This window comes from Acinonyx jubatus, chromosome D3, assembly GCF_027475565.1.
Source record: "Acinonyx jubatus isolate Ajub_Pintada_27869175 chromosome D3, VMU_Ajub_asm_v1.0, whole genome shotgun sequence".
NCBI lineage: Eukaryota > Metazoa > Chordata > Mammalia > Carnivora > Felidae > Acinonyx > Acinonyx jubatus.
In genome coordinates, this window is record NC_069392.1 from 55,627,316 (window position 1) to 55,647,240 (window position 19,925).

Consider the following 19,925-nt stretch of genomic DNA (forward strand, 5'->3'; position numbering starts at 1 on the left):
GTTTACTTATTTTTGAGAGAGAGAGACAGCATGAGCAGAGGAGGGGCAGACTGAGAGGGAAACACAGAATCCAAAGCAGGCTCCAGGCTCTGAGCTGTTAGCACAAAGCCCAACACGGGGCTCGAACCCATGAATGGTGAGATCATGACCTGAGCCAATGTCGGATGCTTAACCAACTGAGCCACCCAGGTGCCCCTGAGTTCTCATCTTTAAAATTTACCTCTGACATCATCACCAAATGCTTAGTTACATGTTTTAGCCCTTCAACCAAATGATAGTATCTTATAAACCATAAAATTATTCCTTTAATTATAATTCTTAATTCTGACCAAGAATTACTTGTTTGGGAGGCAGTACAGCCTGCTGGTCAAGACTGTAGTCTTTGCAGTAGGCAGTGCCATTTAATTAACGGTGCAATCTTTGGCACTCTTAATTTCTGAGAGTTTGTTTCTTTATATGTAAAGCGACACTAATAATAGTACTTTACCTGATGAGGATGCTGTGAAGACCCAATGCGATCGTACATGAAAAACACACAGAAGAGTGGCATATGGAAAGTGTTCAAGCAATTTGTGCTGTTATCGTAATGGACTCCCCCAAATCTATAAGATATGAACATCAACATCAATTAAAAACATAATAGAAGAATAATAAGGTCTAGCATTATCCTAAGGTGGTTGTCCTTGGAATGCATCTCACTGATGTAGGCAAACTGTTTTGAGGTATTTGTAAAAAAATCATTGCGATTATATTGATGAACACTCTCTTCTTGACCAAACATTACACAGGCTTCTCAGAGCCCCAGGTTTGACGAGGCATCTTCCTTGGGCTCTTCCACCTGTCTAGCCCCGTTTAAGCAAGAATTCCCCCACCCTTTTTATCGGATCATCGTGGCCTGCTTTTGACGAGAATCCCATTACCCTTGATGTCTCCCTTTACTGATTTTCTACCCATTAACCCCCTCGGTCTGTTCCTTTGCTATAAATCCCAAGCTGTCTTTGACATCTTCAGAGTTGAGCCCCATAGGTCTCCCATGGGGATAATCTTGATACATAATACAAAAGTCCTGAAGAAAAGTCTTTCTTACCCTTTTAACAAGTGTTAGAATAATTTTTTTCTTGGACAATATCAACACCTGTCAAGTATTTCTTCGTCTAATTGTTGAAATTCACATTCAGTTCAAAGCAGTTCAGTGTTCTAACAAGTGGAAACTTACTTTGGCACTTGGTTCCTTGAGGTGGCATGTAAGTAGTGGAGATTGAGGGAAGTCTGATCTGTGAATTCACCTCAAGAAATGCAGAAAATCCAGTGGTTCAGTCTCCAAAGTTCTGTCTAAGGGTCCTTGCCACAGCAGTTGTATCCTCCTGGAGTGGCTCAATGCATAGTTGGAAGCACAAGATTTTTATACACAAGTTTCTCTGGAATAATTCCAAATCATCTTTTACTTTTCTCAAGGACAGAAACTGTAGCAACACTTTTGGAATTAACAAATTCTTTTAGAAACTGGGCATCCCAAAATGTTAGTTTTAAACCTGGGTACCATGATCAATTGTCATTAAAGTTAACAGACAAAAGTTTAAAGTATACAGTTTTTAATACATTCAATTCAATATGTTAAGCCCTTTTACCCTTGTTTTGATATGAAATATTTTAAATTTATCTTTCCTGACCAATTAGCTTTTTAGAGAACATTTCCTTACTAACTTTAAAATGCAATTACATACACACATATGCATCAAACATACATACAATTTACAATATTTAAAGTATGTCTTTAAATCCTTAACTTTGAAAAATATACAATCTTCAGGGATTCCTGAGTGGCTCAGTTGGGTAAGCATCCAACTCTTGATTTCGACTCAGGTGAAATCATGATTTCAGGGTTGTGAGATCAAGCCTCTTGTAGAGCTCTGTGCTGGGAGGGGAGCCTGCTTAAGATCCTCTCCCTCTCTCTTTGCCCCTCCCCCACTCATGCTCTCTCTAAAAAACAAACAATTCAGTGGAAACATACCTCCTTGCTAATACTTGAATAGTATAGATTGGATAATGAATTCTTTTAGAAGTATTATACTTTATGTACTGTTCCTTTATGTCTCAGTTTTAACTGAACATTAAGAGAATGTGGTACTTACAGAGTGAAAGAGAGAGAGAGTGTGAATGGGGGAGAGGGAGAGAGACACACAGAATCCAAAGCAGGCTCCAGGCTCTGAGCTGTCAGCACAGAGCCCAACGCGGGGCTCGAGCTCACAAACCACAAGATCATGACGTGAGCCCAAGTTGACTGTTCAACCGACTGAGCCACCCAGGTGCCCCAGGAATGCAGTATTTTAATTATAACTCTGCCAGTATCTTTATCTAGAGGACTGTTGCCATTTTTGTCCTTTATTTTTTGTCACCAAGAAAAGCAGGATTACATTTTTTTTTCTTTCAGATGGAGTTGCTGTAGTGTGTTCTTGGTTATCAATATACTCATGGTTTGGGGACTTTGAAATGGTAAATATTCATGGTGTGTGAAAAAGCATGACACATAACTGTACAATCTTAATTACATGAAAATGTTTAGTTGTGTAGATACACACATGGGACCTAGAAGTCAAACTGTGATTATGGATGACTTTGTTCTTTATTTCTTGTGTTTTTCAGTTTTCTTTCATGCACCTCTTAACTTTAAATAATTTTTTAACCACCCCCCCCCCCAAAAAAAAACCCAGGAAATCATACTAATTTGAGATTGGTTGTTTCATCATTTCATTCTGAACTGAAGAAAAAGATCACACAAAACTCATGTAAAGGTTAGATAGTGGTGTTAAGTATCTATGTTTTGGGATTTTACTTCAGTATCTTGGAATTACATTTACAGCGTATAGATCTAAATAATAATTCTGCCTGTTAGGATTAGCTAGCTATACTACCAGCTACTTTTTTTCATAGACCCTCAAGGAAACACCAAGCAGGATACCTGGTATTTAAATATGATTGTATGTGACTAATAAAAAGAGACAAATAGAAGTTTTTTAAGTTAGGTCTAAAATTTTCTTGTAACTTTTTAACTTTGTAGCAAAAGCATACCTATTTTATTTACTTACTAGTGACAGTTTTTATCTTTTTAAAAGTAGTTTTATGTTGAATTCCCAAGTCAATACAAGCAATGTTTCTGAATTTTAAATACATACTCAAACTTCTGCCTTTGCATTGATCAAATACCTTTTAGACACCTGGAATATAAAGGAATAGTTGGGTGGCTGCCTTCAAGATTCTGTTTAAACTGCTTAAACTGTTTAATTTTTTTAATTTTTTTAAAACTTTTTAATGATTACTTATTTTTGAGAGAGAGAGAGAGACAGAATATGAGTGGGGGAGGGGCAGAGAGAGAGGGAGACACAGAATCCGAAGCAGGCTCTAGGCTCCGATGGGGCTTGAACTCACGAATCGTGAGATCATGACCTGAGCTGAAGTCGGATGCTCAACCAACTGAGCCACCCAGGCGCCCCTGCTTAAACTGTTTAAAACTCTCATTTGGACTTAGGGATTTTGCAGGGAGCGTACTCCTCTGCTAAGATTTCTGTTAAGTGCTGTGTTGTTTCCTCATATCAATTCAGTAAGGACTTTCACTATTCCCCGAGCTTCAACTATACCTCTAAGACGTACTATCTTGTCTAGGATAAAAGTCCTCATTAGACAGAATGGTTTGTCTAAAATATTGCTGGCATTTCAATTCTATTTTAAAGAATTTAGGAACTTTCTAACCAGCCTTAATATATGTGCATCAAAAATGCTAATATTCTCTCTTAAGCATTTCCCTAAAAACTATAGTACTTAAGTGCATGAGAGAAAAATACTCGTAGTCTTAGTTTTTTACCTGGGGGAATTTGATAACCTCAATTAACATGTGAGTGCTTTAGGCTCACAGAAGAGTTATTAACTTTAATAAAAGCAGGAGGATACATTCTCAGTCCTTAGGTTAAACTAGCCAGTCCTTAAGTTAAAACCATAAACAGAACCATCACTCAGGTCTTTATAATAAAGGTCCAGGTCTGAGAGACACAGCCAAAGCTGGGTGAAAGATGCCCCTCTAGAATTCAAGTATTTTGCTTCAGCTACTACATAGTTCTGGCTGTTGCTTCAGATGCTTTACACAGTCACAAACGGCATTCCTCAAATGATGTGGTTAGACAAAGTTAGATGTTGCATTCACCCAAGAGTATATCTACTAATTTTAGCAACAAGAGAAAGTGGCACGGTCCTTGGTCTAAGACAGTCTGTCCCACTGTCCCTTTGTCAAATACAATCAATCCCAGCCATGGCAACAATATAGTGAAAGAAGTTGGATTGCCCATCATTTCATTTTTTCCTGTGAGGGTCTTTACTGGTCCATACTATTACAATTATTGCAATTGATTTCAGATAATGGAGTCATGTTCTAGCCATCACAGCATTTCGTACTACATGGACAGAATAAAAAACTGTATTGCCTTTTTAGCCATAGAGAAGAGAAAAATAAATACACAGCTGTGGCTTGGGGCGTGGGGGTTGGGGGCACAGGGAACAATTTTAAAGACAGCTTGTGTTGTTTGACCGAAGCAACACATGCTTGAAATCAGGCAACTACATTCATTGTTCTTTAAAACCTTAGTCTTCTATCCAGTAGACCTACTCTAAACTTAGCCATTTTATTCAACATGAGTAAAAGTTAATGCCTTCAGATTTCCATGGAGCAAAAATCTATGTTTATGTTTGTTTATATATACTATCTCATTTAGTTTTTCACTTAATTCATGAGTATTGTTGAGACACCAGGTAAAGAACACATTCAAAAAAATAAAAATAGGGGTGCCCGGGTAGCTCAGTTGGTTAAGCATCTGACTCTAGATTTTAGCTCGGGCCATGATCTCATGGTTAGTTAAGTTCAAGCCCTTCATCGGGCTCTGCACTGACAGTGCAGAGCCTGCTTGGGATTCTCTCTCTCTCCCTCTCTCTGCCACTCCCCCATTTGTGCTGTCTCTCTCTCTCTCAAATAAATTTTAAAAAATGTTTTAAATAAGAATAAATAAAAAATCTTTTAATTATGTTTTCAACCCATGGTCAGTTAAGCAACTTTCAGAGATGAGTTCAAATGCCATTCACCTTTTCTGTAACATTTTTTCACACCATCGTGTAGAACTTATGATATTTTAATATAGTCGGTGTGGGTCTCCCACATTAGATTCTGAGTTCTATAAAGGCAACACGGTATCTTTCTCTGTTTCAATTCTCTCAGCTTCTGGTATTGTATTTGCCACAAGTTAAAGGCTCAACATAACACATTCATTCAAAAACCACAGAAACTACATTTGCTTTATTAAATGGAAAAGGGGTGTTTATTTAGATATATTAATTGGGCTTCTGGCAACGTAGGTCCATAAAATCTTGAAAAGCTGAGGAAGTTATGGACTAGGTATTCTTGGGAAACTACAACTCTGAGAACATATACCTCTCACTGGTTACTATAGTTCAGTTGGCACCATTCTCGAAACTGAAGAACTCATCAAAATTTTCACCTAGACAGCAAAGAAATACATTTCAATTCCCATTCCAGCTCCAGTCAATAGGTGATGGCTATAGTACATGGAAGTACATGGAAGTCAATGATAATGATAAAACCACAGCCCAAAACTTCTGGAATGCAGCAAAGGCAGTCATAAGACAAAAGTATGCAGCAATCCCGGCCTTCCTAAAGAAGGAAGAAAGGTCTCAGATAACACAACCTAACCTTACACCTTAAAGAGCTGGAAAAAGAACAGTCAATAAAATCCAAAACCTGCAGAAGACAGAAAATAATAAAGATTAGAGCAGAAATTAATGCTATCAAAACCAAAAATAAAAACCAGAACAGATCAATGAAACCAGAAGCTGGTTCTTTGAAAGAATTAACAAAATTGATACACCACTAGCCAGTTTGATCACAAAGAAAAAGGAAAGGACCCAAATAAATAAAATCAAGAATGAAAGAGGAGAGATCACAACCAACACAGCAGAAATAAATACAATAATAAGAGAATATTATGAGCAATTATATGCCAATAAAATGGGCAATCTGGAAGAAATGGACAAATTCCTAGAAACATACACACTACCAAAACTGAAACAGGAAGAAATAGAAAATTTGAACAGACCCATAATCAGTAAAGAAGTAGAATTAGTAATCAAAAATCTCCCAAAAAGCAAGAGTCCAGGATCAGTTGGCTTTCCAGGGGAATTCTACCCAACATTTAAGGAAGAGTTAACACCTATTCTCTTGAAGCTGTTCCAAAAAATAGAAATGGAAGGAAAACTTCCAAACTCTTTCTATGAAGCCAGCATTACCTTGATTCCAAAACCAGACAAAGACCCCACTAAAAAGGAGAACTATAGACCAATTTCCCTCATGAACATGGATGCAAAAACCCTCAACAAGATATTAGCCAACTGGATCAAACAGCACATTAAAAAAATTATTCACCACGACCAAGTGGGATTTATACCTGGAATGCAGGGCTAGTTCAATATCCGCAAAACAATCAATGTGATTCATCACATCAATAAAAGAAAGGACAAGAACCATACGATCCTCTCAATAGATGCAAAGAAAGCATTTGACAAAATACAGCATCCTTTCTTGATAAAAACCCTCAAGAAAGTAGGGATAGAACAATCATACCTCGAGATCATAAAAGCCATATATGAAAGACCCAACGCTAATATCATCCTGGGGAAAACTGAGAGATTTCCCCCTAAGGTCAGGAACAAGACAGGGATGTCCACTCTCGCCACTGTTATTCAACATAGTATTGGAAGTCTTAGCCTCTGCAATCAGACAACACAAAGAAATAAAAGGCATCCAAATTGGCCAGGAGGAGGTCAAACTTTCACTCTTTGCAGATGACATGATACTCTATATGGAAAACCCAAAAGATTCCACCCAAAAACTGCTAGAACTGATTCATGAATTCAGCAAAGTTGCAGGATATAAAATCAATGCACAGAAATTGGCTGCATTCCTATTCACCAACAATGAAGCAACAGAAAGAGAAATCAAGGAATCGATCCCATTTACAATTGCACCAAAACTTATAAAATACCTAGGAATAAATCTAACCAAAGAGGTGAAAAACCTATACACTGAAAACTATAGAAAGCATATGAAAGAAATTGAAGAAGACACAAAAAAATGGAAAAAGATTCCATGCTCCTGGATAGGAAGAACAAATATTGTTAAAATGTTGATACTACCCAAAGCAATCTACATATTCAATGCAATACCTAGCAAAATAACACCAGCATTCTTCACAGAGCTAGAACAAATAATCCTAACATTTGTATGGGACCAGAAAAGACCCCAAATAGCCAAACCAATCTTGAAAAAGAAAACCAAAGCAGGAGGCATCACAATCCCAGACTACAAACTGTATTACAAAGCTGTAATCATCAAGACAGTATGGTACTGGCACAAGAACAGACACTCAGATCAATGGAACAGAATAGAGAACCCAAAAATGGACCCACAAACGTATGGCCAACTAATCTTTGACAAAGCAGGAAAGAATATCCAGTGGAATAAAGACAGTCTCTTCAGCAAGTGGTGCTGGAAAAACCGGACAGTGACATGCAGAAGAATGAGCCTGGACCACTTTCTTACACCATACACAAAAATAAACTCAAAATGGATGAAAGACCTCAATGTAAGACAGGACGCCATCAAAATCCTCGAGGAGAAAGCAGGCAAAAACCTCTGTGATCTTGGCTGCAGCAACTTCTTACCCAACACGTCTCCAGAGGCAAGGGAAACAAAAGCAAAAATGAACTACTGGGACCTCATCAAAACAAAAAGCTTCTGCAGAGCAAAGGAAACAATCAGCAAAACTAAAAGGCAACCCACAGAATGGGGAGAAGATATTTGCAAACGACGTATCAGTTAAAGGGTTAGCATCCAAAATCTATAAAGAACTTATCAAACTCAACACCTAAACAACAAATAATCCAGTGAAGAAATGGGCAAAAGACATGAATAGACACTTCTCCAAAGAAGACATTCAGATGGCCAACCAACACATGAAAAGATGCTCAACACCATTCATAATCAGGGAAATACAAATCAAAACCACAATGAGATACCACCTTACACCTGTCAGAATGGCTAACATTAACAACTCAGGCAACAACAGATGTTGGTGAGCATGTGAAGAAATGGCAACATTTTTACACTGCTGGTGGGAATGCAAATTGGTGCAGCCACTCTGGAAGAGGTTCTTCAAAAAATTAAAAATAGAACTAACCTATGACCCAGCAATTGCACTACTAGGTATTTATCCAAGGGATACAAGTATACTGTTTCGAAGGGACACATGCACCCCAATGTTTATAGCAGCACTATCAACAATAGCCAAACTATGGAAAGAGCCCAAATGTCCAGATGGATGAATGGATAAAGAAGAGGTAGTATATACATACAATGGAGTATTACTCGGCAATCAAAAAGAATGAAATCTTGCCATTTGCAACTACGTGGCTAGAACTAGAGGGTATTATGCCAAGCGAAATTACTCAGAGAAAAGACAGATATCATATGACTTCACTAATATGAGGACTTTAAGACACAGAACAGATGAACATAAGGGAAGGGAAGCAAAAAATAAAAATGAAAACAGGGAGGGGCACAAAACATAAGAGACTCTTAAATATGAAGAACAAACAGAGGGTTACTGGAGGGGTTGTGGGATGCGCTAAATGGGTAAGGGGCATTAAGGAATCTACTCCTGAAATCATTGTTGCACTATATGCTATGCTAACTAACTTGGATGTAAATTAAAAAATTAAACAAACTAAAAAAACCAGGTGATGGCTACATGAAGCTCTGATTTTGATGGGGCTTCATAAATTAGAAATATATGCCATAAGCAAGAGGAAGAAACTTATGGGGAAAAGGGCATGTAGGACATACAGACTGTCACCCCTGCTCTAAAGAAAACGTGGCATGGGTTCGGGCACAATGAACACTTGCAGTGTTCTTTGATAAAAAGAACTGAAAATGATACAACTTTGAGTTTACAACTATTTTGTTGGCTTCTACTGAGTACTTTAGATGGTATGTCTTTCTAGAAAGTGAGACTACTTATTTTTTTAATCTGATGACCTCTGAGAACAATTGCTGAAATCAGGTTTTAGTTTTTTCCTCTAGAAAACAAAAGTACATTGTGCAGAAGCATTCTTAGAGAACATAAAATACAAATGACCATTTCATTAAGTGGCATACAATGAAACAAGTCTGTACATCCTTAACACTATTTTAGTAACAAATGAGATTTTTAGGAAAGAGGTTTTAACGTGCCTACCGAATGCTGTCACATCCATATGATGCACTGAATAATGTAACAAAAATAGAAACCAAATCAAAGTTCGGAACTAAAAATGGAACAGGAATATTTTAACCACATGACGCTTAAGACTGGTGCTAATTTTTATAATAAAAATAACTATTCAGAATTTGTAAAATGACAGCAAACAAGCACTTAATAAACCTCCTTACTGTATCTAATCTCATTAAAGTATTCAAAGGTAATTAAGCTGCCAGAAATATATCTAGTGAATATTGTATTTCAAATATTACTATGACTAAGTAACATCTGAAAATAAAATCCCATACTTACTGCCCTAGGTTATTTTAACTAGTTGTTTCATTATAGAACTACAAGGATTTTTAGACTAATTTAAATAATATAGAGCTCTTAAAAAATTCACACTGAAAACACTTTATATTTAAAAAGATAGGTTCTCCGCTCGAAAAAATTATGTATAAAAAAGGGGGCTCCTGGGTGGCTCAGTCGGTTAAGCATCCAACTCTTGACTTCGGCTCAGGTCAGATTCTCACGGTTCTGAGCTCGAGCCCCATGTTGGTCTCTGCACTGACAGCTTGGGATCCCCTTTCTCTCTCCCCAAAAAAATTAAAAAAAAAAAAAAAACATAAGAAGATAGGTTTTCTGTTTAATATTATTTTCAAGTCACCTGCTTTAAAAGAGATATTTAGCCTTTAAAAAAAACCCTCCTCTCTGCCATGTTGCAACTGCTAAGAAAAAATTCCACTTTAGTCAATTAGTCAATAAACTCAATCCTTGGCAGTTAGCTTTTTATTGGTTCCTGGTGAGGAAAATTATGCCCAACTGGAAAAAGAGCTTTGTGCTGTTGACACAAAATTTCACAATTGTAACCGTTCTGTCCATCAACGGATATAAAAGCAACAAACCAAAGATCAAGGAAGTAGGTATTTCTTCATCAAGCTTGCCAAGAGGAGGAGAGACTAGCAATTCAAACAGGGAGAATGTTAAGCACAAATAATGACATTTGCCTCAGGCTAGAGTATCTAGCGTTAGGAGCTAGGAGCTGGATAGGAAAAGGAAGTAGGCATGAACCTCACCTGAGTTCTTGCACTGCTCCACATCAGCTCAAAAAGCAGCATGAAACAGTTTAATTTCCCTCCATTAGGCACATTCCAGCTGCAGTCTGTAACTGCGGAACCAATTCCCACCTGAGGGGAATTATAACTGAATCATACAAAGAGATCTTAAGAAGAGTTCCAACAGCATCAGTAGCACTCTGCTATTAACTTGATCTCCTAAAAGTACTACAAGATTTTATAACTTAAAAGCAAGAGCTGGGAAAAGGAGACAATAAATACTAATGTATTAATGCACAATTTAAACCTCTTAAAATCTCTCATTAAACTTGTGTTTCCATAAGTAAAATCAAAATTTCTTTCCTGAATAGGACGAAAAACTTCACTTGTACTGAATTTTTCTAGGATATCAGAATAAGCTAATGACTCTAACAATTTCACTTAACTTCAAAATTTCAGTTTTAGGAGCTCCTGGGAGGCTCAGTTGGTTAAGTATCCGACTTCAGCTCAGGTCATGATCTCAGTTTGTGGGTTTGAGTGTCGCATCAGGCTCTGTGCTGACAGCTCAGAGCCTGGAGCCTACCTTTCACATTTGAATTCCATGCATCATGATAAAGTACAGAATTGGATTTTAAAAATATTTATTTTGAGAGAGAGAGTGGGGGAGGGGCAGAGAAGGAGACCCAGAATCCGTAGCAGGCTTAAGTTGTCACTGTATTTCATTCCCACTAGGTTGTAAACTTTGAGAGCAGACATGTAGTTGAATAATCTCTCTGTATCTCGAAAGATTAGACACCATGCCAGTAGGTATTCATTAAATATTATCTAGAATACCCTTATCAATAGTTCATTCTAACTCCACTTTGTTGATGTGAATATAAGTAACTCCTCTGAAAACAACAAATGGAAAAAAAAACAACAAATGGAAATCAAAGCAGGAACTTGCACAGGTATTTGTACACCCATGTTCATTAGCAGTATTGTTCACAATAGTCAAAATGTGGAAGCAATCCAAGTGTCCGTTGACAGACAAATTGATATACATAATGTGGCACATTCATATAATGGAATACTATTCAGCCTTATAAAGGAAGGAATTTAATTCTGACACGGGCTACATGGATGAACCTAGAGGACACAATGCTGAGTGAAATACGCCGGTCACAAAAGGTCAAATATTTTTAATTCCACATATATGAGGTACCCAGAGAAGTCAAATTCACAGAGACAGAAAATAGAACAGTGGTTGCCAGGGGCTGGAGGGATAGGGAGTTATTGTTTAATGGGCAGAGTTTCACTTGGAGAAGACGAAAAAGTTCTAAAGATTAATGGTGGTGATGGCTGCACAACAGTGTTAATCATCAATGTACTTAATGCAAAGTACACTTAAAACTGGTAAATTTTTTGTTATGTGTTTTTTACCTCCATAAAAAACAAAACAAAAAAACTCCCTGGATTTACCATCTTTTTACAAGCCCACTCCAGTAGTGCTTTTAACTAAGATGTTGGTTTTTAACTTGCATAATGTCATAATTTCACTACAGCTTGACACGTTATGCAAAACATGGATTTGGTGATCATGGAGCTGCTACACAACCTATCAGTGTTTCAGGCATCATCATGTTGCGGTTAAGAAGCACAGGCTCACTGGGGCGCCGGGGTGGCTCAGTTGGTTGAGCAACAGACTTCAGCTCAGGTCATGATCTCACAACTCGTGAGTTTGAGCCCCGCATCAGGCTCTGCGCTGATAGCTCAGAGCCTGGAGCCTGCTTCGGATTCTGGGTCTCCCTCTCTCTCTGCCCCTCCCCCCTCATGCTCTGCCCCCCCTCTGTCAAAAATAAATAAACATTAAAAAAAATAATAATAAATAAATAAAACACAGGGCTCAGAGCCAATCTGGGAGCTGGATGTGAGTCCCAGCTTCACCATTTGACCTGTTCAGGGGCACACAGAATTGACAGTGTCTTAGTTTCCTCATTTGTAGAAGTGGAATGAATAATCAGAGTAAAGGACATACGAAGTGCTTACAGTAGTTCCGGATGCATATTAAGTACCATACATGTGAACGAACATTATAATAGATCATAGACTACCATTTGCTTCAAAGGGCGTTGTTTCTCAAAGTGCAATCTACGAATGACACGCATCAATCAAAATCACCTGGGTACCTTGCTTAAAATGCAGACTTCTGAACCAGCATCTTTGGATATAGGTTCCACTGTCTAAAACGTCCCACTGCAAAGGTGGAAAACTGGAGTGGGGATGGGAAGCACCTAGATTCAGATAAAGTGACCAGAGGGCCTTCTAGGAATGGAGAACCAGGGACAGTGGTCAGAGGACAACATTTCCCAAACTTTCTAGACGCTAAGAATCACAGAAAAATCTGACTTAGTAGATATGTGCCCTTTATGAAAATGTCCCAAGTGAGTCTTATCACGGAAGTTTGGCAAATGCTGCCCTAGAGATTCCCACAGATTTTTAGCATATCCCAATCTGCTTTAAATGCAATATGTGGTGAAGACCTGTGCTCCGGAAGTTCAAAGTACCAAATGAATCCGTTCACTCCAAACCACTTCAGCATTACTGGGCAGTAGAGGAGGTGATCTTGTTCTCTCCCCATAAGGAACTTACTATAGGATGAGCTGTAAAACCCTTACTTTATTATCGCATTACCTGGAATTACAAATTGTGAAGTAAGTCATGGACTTCAAAGTTGGTCTCGAGTACTGGTTGTCAAAACGTGTGGTCCCTAAACTCAGTGGCATCAGCATCAAATTGTTAAAAATATAAACCAGCAGGCCTTATCCCAGAAGCTCAGGGAGTGGGGCCCAGCAATCTGTAGTTTAACCGCCCTCCAGGTGATTCTGATGTTCGCTCGAGTTTGGGAAGCACAGGCCATGCAAAAGGGAACTCCTTCAGCGGTTTCTCGGCCAGAAAGTCACGGAATACTTCCAATCCCTTGCTTCCTTCCCAGTCCATTAATCTCTCCCCTCCCACGTCACATTCAATCAATCAGATTCACAGAAATTATCTACACATTTCAAAAACAACATAAAACTTTATTAAGAACATCTTATATTGTCATCAGATACAGCCAAAGAAAAAGGGGTAAACAGGGAAACTTCATCTTCCCATGTGCTACCGCCACCTCAGAACAGACTCACGTGCGGATGGCTAGAAGTACAGATGGCAACAAATGCTCTGTATAAATAAATTCAGTGTGTAACACAATGCTCCCTTTCTATACAGAGAAGAACTGGGTTTACACTTTAAAAAGCTTCGATATAGTGCAACAACTATGAAACAAGACTACATCTTTAGGAGCTATTTCTTAATAGAATACAAAGCAGTTTTGTAGCTTTATGTTATTTCATATAATACAAATTTGTAGAATGTAAAATTCAGAAAGGGCATTCTAACTTTCCCAATTAATTTGTACTTTTAAGTTTTTTCTTTCTAAAGATTTCTCAGAACCAGTTCAATGACTACACTTTAATAGATGAGCTGCTCATCTACCGTGACAACTGACAACCTAGTTTTGTTCTTTTAATTTTGCAAATCAAGACAACCAGGTCATCCCAGCGTTTGCTGATTCTGAAGGAATTCTTATAGAAAAACCCTGATTCAGAGTGCATGTGAGAAGAGGTACCAAAATAGCTGCATCTGGACTGGTTTTCCTAGAGGGGGAGGGTGGCCTTTGAGCACAGCTGATTTTTCTCAGACTCCCGGGTTCCCCCATGTGGTTCTTTTACTTACTGTAGTGATGGAAGGAGCGGAGGGAACTCCAGGGAATCTGTTCAAATGGCCACTCCAGACAGCTCTCTGCACTGTTTGTGGAGAAAAGAGTGATGGTATCCATTCAAACCACAGTACCCCTGCGGCAAGTGTGGGGACATGCTTCTCTCTTGAGGGGCCGGGCCAAACTGCACTCAAAGATGCATGATTTGCCTCATGTTCATGCACAGTGGAGAAAACACTCATGATTTAGAATGTGGTATTATAGTACCCCCATCTAACCCCATTTGTTGAGAAAATGTAAGTCTACCTTTTAGAAAAGAAGACCATTCACTGCTAAGGCTTACCATGTTAACATAAGGCTGAAAAGACAACTTCTAAACCAGACCGTATCATTTGTGTTTACAGTTAGTGAGTTAACCAACAGCTTAAAGGTTTGTGGAGGACTGGTCAAAGGGTGCGACTGGGGGCAGGATTCAGGTTGAGTACTATCACTTATCACAAATCGCATCGAGCTCTTTAAAAAAATAATGCCTTTTTATCATAAATATTTAGAACAGATACTGGCATTAAAATCAGTATCTAAGTCAGAAGTCTGTCTTAAATGGTGAAAATATTCCAACAAACTTCGAATAATTCAAATCTTCCCAGGAGTACATAGTTTATAAATTAGTTTTAAATGGAAAAAAATATATTTTGAATGGATAAACCACCACTTTAACAGATCATAAATAAGGTGAAGACATTGAAAATAAATTAATATACAAGTTTTTGCTTTCACTTTAACAAGAAAAACTAACTTACATGGTATACTTTTAGAACAGGCATAACTAGGTTTTTATAATTGTGCATTTGTTACCCCACCACCCCCATGCTGAATCTTCTTTTTATATAATCTACACCTAGGGACAGAGGTACACAAAACAGACAGATACCACAATGTGTGAATCTGGCTGCTGCACACCATTTCCTTAGTTAGAGTGATGTTACAAATGCTGATCAGGATCTATTAGTAATTGTCAACCACATTACAAGTTAAGTACATTCATGGTTAAGTGGATTAGGTTCCCTGGTGACCTTTGTGTGGTAGTGTTTATAGGGAACCTAACTACTACTATTCTTTCTGTGAGAAAATGTGCCCAGAATCCCAAAAGTTGACTAAAAGACTTTGGAATATAAGCCATATATGGATGGGGACTACTAGTATGTGTCTATGTTCTGGAGAGAGGCCAAACTGTTAAAAGCACTGTTTCCAGAACTTTTGGCTACTGAAAATAAATATTTGCCTTCTTCACATAGAAATTCATTTTAACTATAATTTCTAATATTGAGAAAAAAAGAGTGAAGCCATTCAGACTAGAGAGACATAATTGGCTTGTGGGATTTAAAAGATGTTTTATTGACTATCTAATTTGAATCTGCTTACAAGGAAAAGCAAAATGTCTAATATGTAATGAATAAAAAAAAATGTTTATCCTAAGTCATTATTGAGTACAAATCCACAGCTTAACAATGTGATTTTAAAAAGAAAGCAGGAGAGCATGCAACTGCTCTAACACACAGGGTTAGAAATAAAAGGTAAAAGTACATTTGTTTTGGTAATTCTAAATATACAAATATATTATTTGCCAGATCTACCCTGTAGTGTAGCACTGCTTAATTTCCAAATATACAGTCATTCAAAAACCTTAAGGAAACATTAAAAATGTTCCAGGCTATTTTACTGAACTTTAAGGAATATTGTATTGAGATATTAGAGCTAAAAATACTATTGTTTTTAAAGTTAAATGGCTAAGCGAATAATAAAAGTATTTTACGGTTCTTTTAATCCCATAGACGGCTTCATGTTAAAGGGATCAATTATGTTAAAAGGAGACTGATCTGAAAATAGCAATCAGTTCCAGAATCAAAGTTGTCGTCTCGGTAGAAGGTCAAATTTTACAACATTTCCAAAGCATTTTCATATTAACCTACTCAAATAATTCTAAATAGTTTAATCAAGGGGGTCCCTATTTAATACTCCTTTTATTCTACACTGGCAGCTGGAATGGAACCCCTACAGTACTATTGTGGAAAAGTTCTCTAAGCTTTGATCTGACCCTCAGTTTAGTGTTCAATTCCTGACCTCTGAGGAATAAGGAATCAAGGCATTAAGAGGCACAGAACTGCTATTTTGGTCAGGGAGAAGGGTGGAGTTTAAGTTGGAACATTTAGTCCCTTCTACAATCAAGTCCTAACTATACCATAATAAAGTCTCTACCAACTCCTGATTAGTTCTCACCCTTAGGAATTACATACTATACAGTGATTAGATATTGAAGGAAAAAAAAGAAAAACACTTGAAAATACAAGAAGAAATAGAAACATGGAATTTCTCACAAGGCCCTGGATCAAAAAAATTTACAAAAAGATCTTTTGAAAATAATCACTATTTGTGAGCTTATTAATACACAGAGATCATCACTTTGTTTAAACTAAGTCATGTTAACTTACCAATAAAATAGTAAACAAACCAACATTTTAAACAATTTTATAAATTACTTGTCACTTCTTTTGTTAGTCATTCTCTCAACCATATACAAAAATAACGCTACAGGACTGTCCACCTAACCTGTCTCCATCTCTTGCAAAGTCGTGGGCCCTGGAAAGAGACTGGTCATCAGTCTTCACTGTAGATGTCCCCTGCAAAGGGCAGGTGCATGTGGCTTCCAGTCACGTTGGGTAATCGGGATAAGTCTGGCAGGCTCTGGATCCGGGACCTGAGTTCTTTGCGCACCAGGGAAACTCTGGCTAACTTGCGCTTGTATTCCTATAACATCAAACCACTTTCATTAGCATTCTGGGAGTTGAGAGAAGAGCTATCTAGCTAATGGTCTGCATAAAATCTGGTATTACACTCAGTTAATGCTAAAAAAAAAAAAAAAAAAAAAAAAAAAGATAATTACCAAGTTAGCATTAAGATCAAAGGAAGGGCTTTGGAAATATACTACTAGATAAACTCTATTATTATGAAAAACCATCATCTTAAACAGTTGTCACACACCTGTGAAAAGAAGATTACCATGTCAATATAGTTAACCTCAACATGTAAGATCTTCACGTGTCCTTGAGCTTGGATAAGAAAAACCACATACCTGTTTTCACAAACCTAAACTGAAATTTAGCACTGTTTTCAATTGTGAATGCTAGCAACAAATCACAGTATTATCAGTAACTGTGAATTTGTCTTCAATGGAAACAAGCTGCTATGATATTACATTAGTTTTTTAAAGCTATCTTGAGCTGCTGACATTTATCATGACTTTGAAATTATAGTAATTCTCAGACCAAACATTAAATGTTATTTAATGTGTCAATAAAGAAGCATATATTATTGTACAAATATTATGTCAATAACTGTACTTTAATATAACTTGTTTCCTTTGTAATGCTAAGCAATTTATTTTCTACATTAAAATACTGAACTTGAGGTGCACCTGCTCAATCAGTTGAGCATTCGACTTCGGCTGAGGTCATGATCTCATGGTGCATGGGTTTGAGCCCTGCATTGGGCTCTTTGCTGACAGCTCAGAGCCTGAAGCCTGCTTCGGATTCTGTGTCTCCCTCTCTCTCTGCCCCTCCCCAACTTACGCTCTGTCTCTCTCAAAAATGAATAAATGTTAAAACAAATTTTTTTTTAAATATTAAACTTGAGAAGGGCCCAAAGCTTCACCAGACCACTAAAAGTTCCAGTGGCCCCCTAAAAGGTTAGGAAACCTTGCAAACAGTGGCCTAAAGACTCAGAAACTGGAAACCAATCAAGATCATGTTTGGTTTTGAGGGAAACAGTCCACTGTCTCTACTGGCAATATTTCCTTTTAATGGAAGTTTCCAGACTTCCACATGGAGAGACAGGATCCTTCTATACTCCATTACCTAGTAGAGGTGGGACAGGAAGGAGGTAATCTAGAATATGGGTATTCTTCCTTCCAGAAAAAACTAGAACATCCTCCTAACCAAGGCTGATCTCACAAACAAGACAGAACAGGTGAGTGATAAGCTTTCACTCTGGGAAGAAGAATGATCCACAAAGAGCTCTTCTTTAGTGTTCCTCAGCTCTATACATCAGAATCAGCTAAGAAATTCTTGAAGAAACAAATTTTTCAGGAGAAGCTCAGTCCTCCTACATATCAATTAAATGAGGATAATTTTTAGAAGTGGGTCCAGAGTTCATGGATTTTACACAAGTTCCCCAAAGGATGCTAATACACAGAGTTATGAGCCACTTTTTTAGTTTTTCTGCCTAAAATGAAATCAACTAGTGGGGTTTCTTTGAATGACTGAACCTCCTCCTTTAAAGAATAACCACACGAGGGGCACCTGGGTGGCTCAGCTGGTTAAGTGTCTAACTTCAGCTCAGGTCATGATCTCATGGTTCATGGATTCACGCACCACATCAGGCTCTGTGCTGACAGCTCCGAGCCTGGAGCCTGCTTCAGATTCTGTGTCTCCCTCTCTCTCTGTCCCTCCCCCACTCATGCTCTGTTTCTCTCTGTCTCAAAAATAAATAAACATAAAAAAATTAAAAAAAAAAAAAAGCCCATGTGGGGAAAGGGATTTGTTAGACTTACTGAAACTCCACTGTTCTAAAGGAAGGAGGAAAAGAGACCTTGGAAGCATGGGGGACTGGGCACAGTGGCAGGCAAAGCAGGTAAAGTTGAAGGCTGGAAAAGTTCAAGCATAGCTTCGGGCACCTAAGAGAGGTGTCAATTCTTGCCATGTCTACCTGTCCCTGCAATTCTAATTTATCATGAAGATCAAGATGGAGTAAAAGAGAGTTTAATAGAAATCTGTAATCTCAAGGTATGATTTTCTTCTTCCCCATCCCCTTCACCAGTGATACACACTGGAACACCAAGTAAGTTTTAGCACAGCAGCTCAGAGTGGCATATGAAAGATTCACATTCCAGAGGCCTACTTCTCAGTAGGCTCTCATAACACACGTTCACATTTAGCACGTTTCTTCCTCAAAACACACCGGTATGGGGACAAACACTTGTCTCCATCTGTCTCACTGTTCTTAGCTGAATCACTCTTGAATACATAATACATAAAGCACTCTGGGGTCAGCATGACACATTTAGATGTTGTTCAAACATGCTCAAAAGCAATCATTCTCTGCTAGAGACTTGAGAAATGTCATATGTGCTGTTAGTGCTCATTACTGCTCAGCCTAATTTTTAGTTTCTAGCACCCAGATAGGTTGTTCTTCAACTAAGATTTCATTCAAATGATACTGGCAACTAAAAGCCTTCAGCTTTTTTGGTATATACTGCAAACAAAATATTGGTAAATATAAACAAAAGCTACCATTTACTGAATGTCCATTATATGCAAGGCATTAAAATATGAACTCATTTAATCCTCTCAATAATCCCATGAGAAAAGTTATTATCCTTCATCAGCATGTGAAGCCATACTTTCCCAAAGCTTTCTGCTACTGTCACAGGCAGGATCTCCTACCCAGAAGATTTAAGGAACTGTGGCAAGCTGTCTGATGTGAGTCTGAAGAAGAAACTGGATTTCACCTTGTAACTACTCGATTACATGAACCAGGCCATAGTCCTAAAAGTTTTAAATTGCTAGACTAGGTGGTCTAGAAAGAGGCTCTAAGATTTCACAGGTTGGTTTCATATGGCAACAATGCTTTCACCAGGATGTGTGTATTACTTTGATTCTGAGGTACAATAACGTCAGTACTTCTCTCAGATTAGAATCTTCACAGCACCATGAATGTACTCCCCTC

The 19,925-nt window shown here is 37.9% G+C and overlaps 1 protein-coding gene and 1 long non-coding RNA gene across 3 annotated transcripts in view; both read right to left on the bottom strand.

Moving 5' to 3' along the window:
• Positions 1 to 33: 33 nt before the first annotated feature.
• On the bottom strand, positions 34 to 11,064 carry LOC128312510 (uncharacterized). Its single transcript, XR_008291907.1, has 3 exons — positions 10,427 to 11,064; positions 1,217 to 1,418; positions 34 to 602 (listed from the first exon to the last, which is right to left on the bottom strand). It is a non-coding gene; the product is annotated as an uncharacterized LOC128312510 (long non-coding RNA).
• Positions 11,065 to 13,443: 2,379 nt separating this feature from the next.
• RPRD1A (regulation of nuclear pre-mRNA domain containing 1A) overlaps positions 13,444 to 19,925 on the bottom strand; it is a 68,293-nt gene continuing 61,811 nt past the window's right edge. The window contains exons 7-8 of one of the 2 annotated variants that reach the window (XM_015082334.3): positions 16,752 to 16,949; positions 13,444 to 14,232 (exon numbers count right to left, since the gene is read on the bottom strand). In XM_015082334.3, coding sequence (XP_014937820.1) covers positions 16,800 to 16,949 — 150 coding nt within the window. In that variant the 3' untranslated portion in view covers positions 13,444 to 14,232; positions 16,752 to 16,799. Of the gene's footprint in view, positions 16,950 to 19,925 lie in introns of both variants that reach the window. The other variant, XM_015082333.3, reaches the window with a different exon arrangement.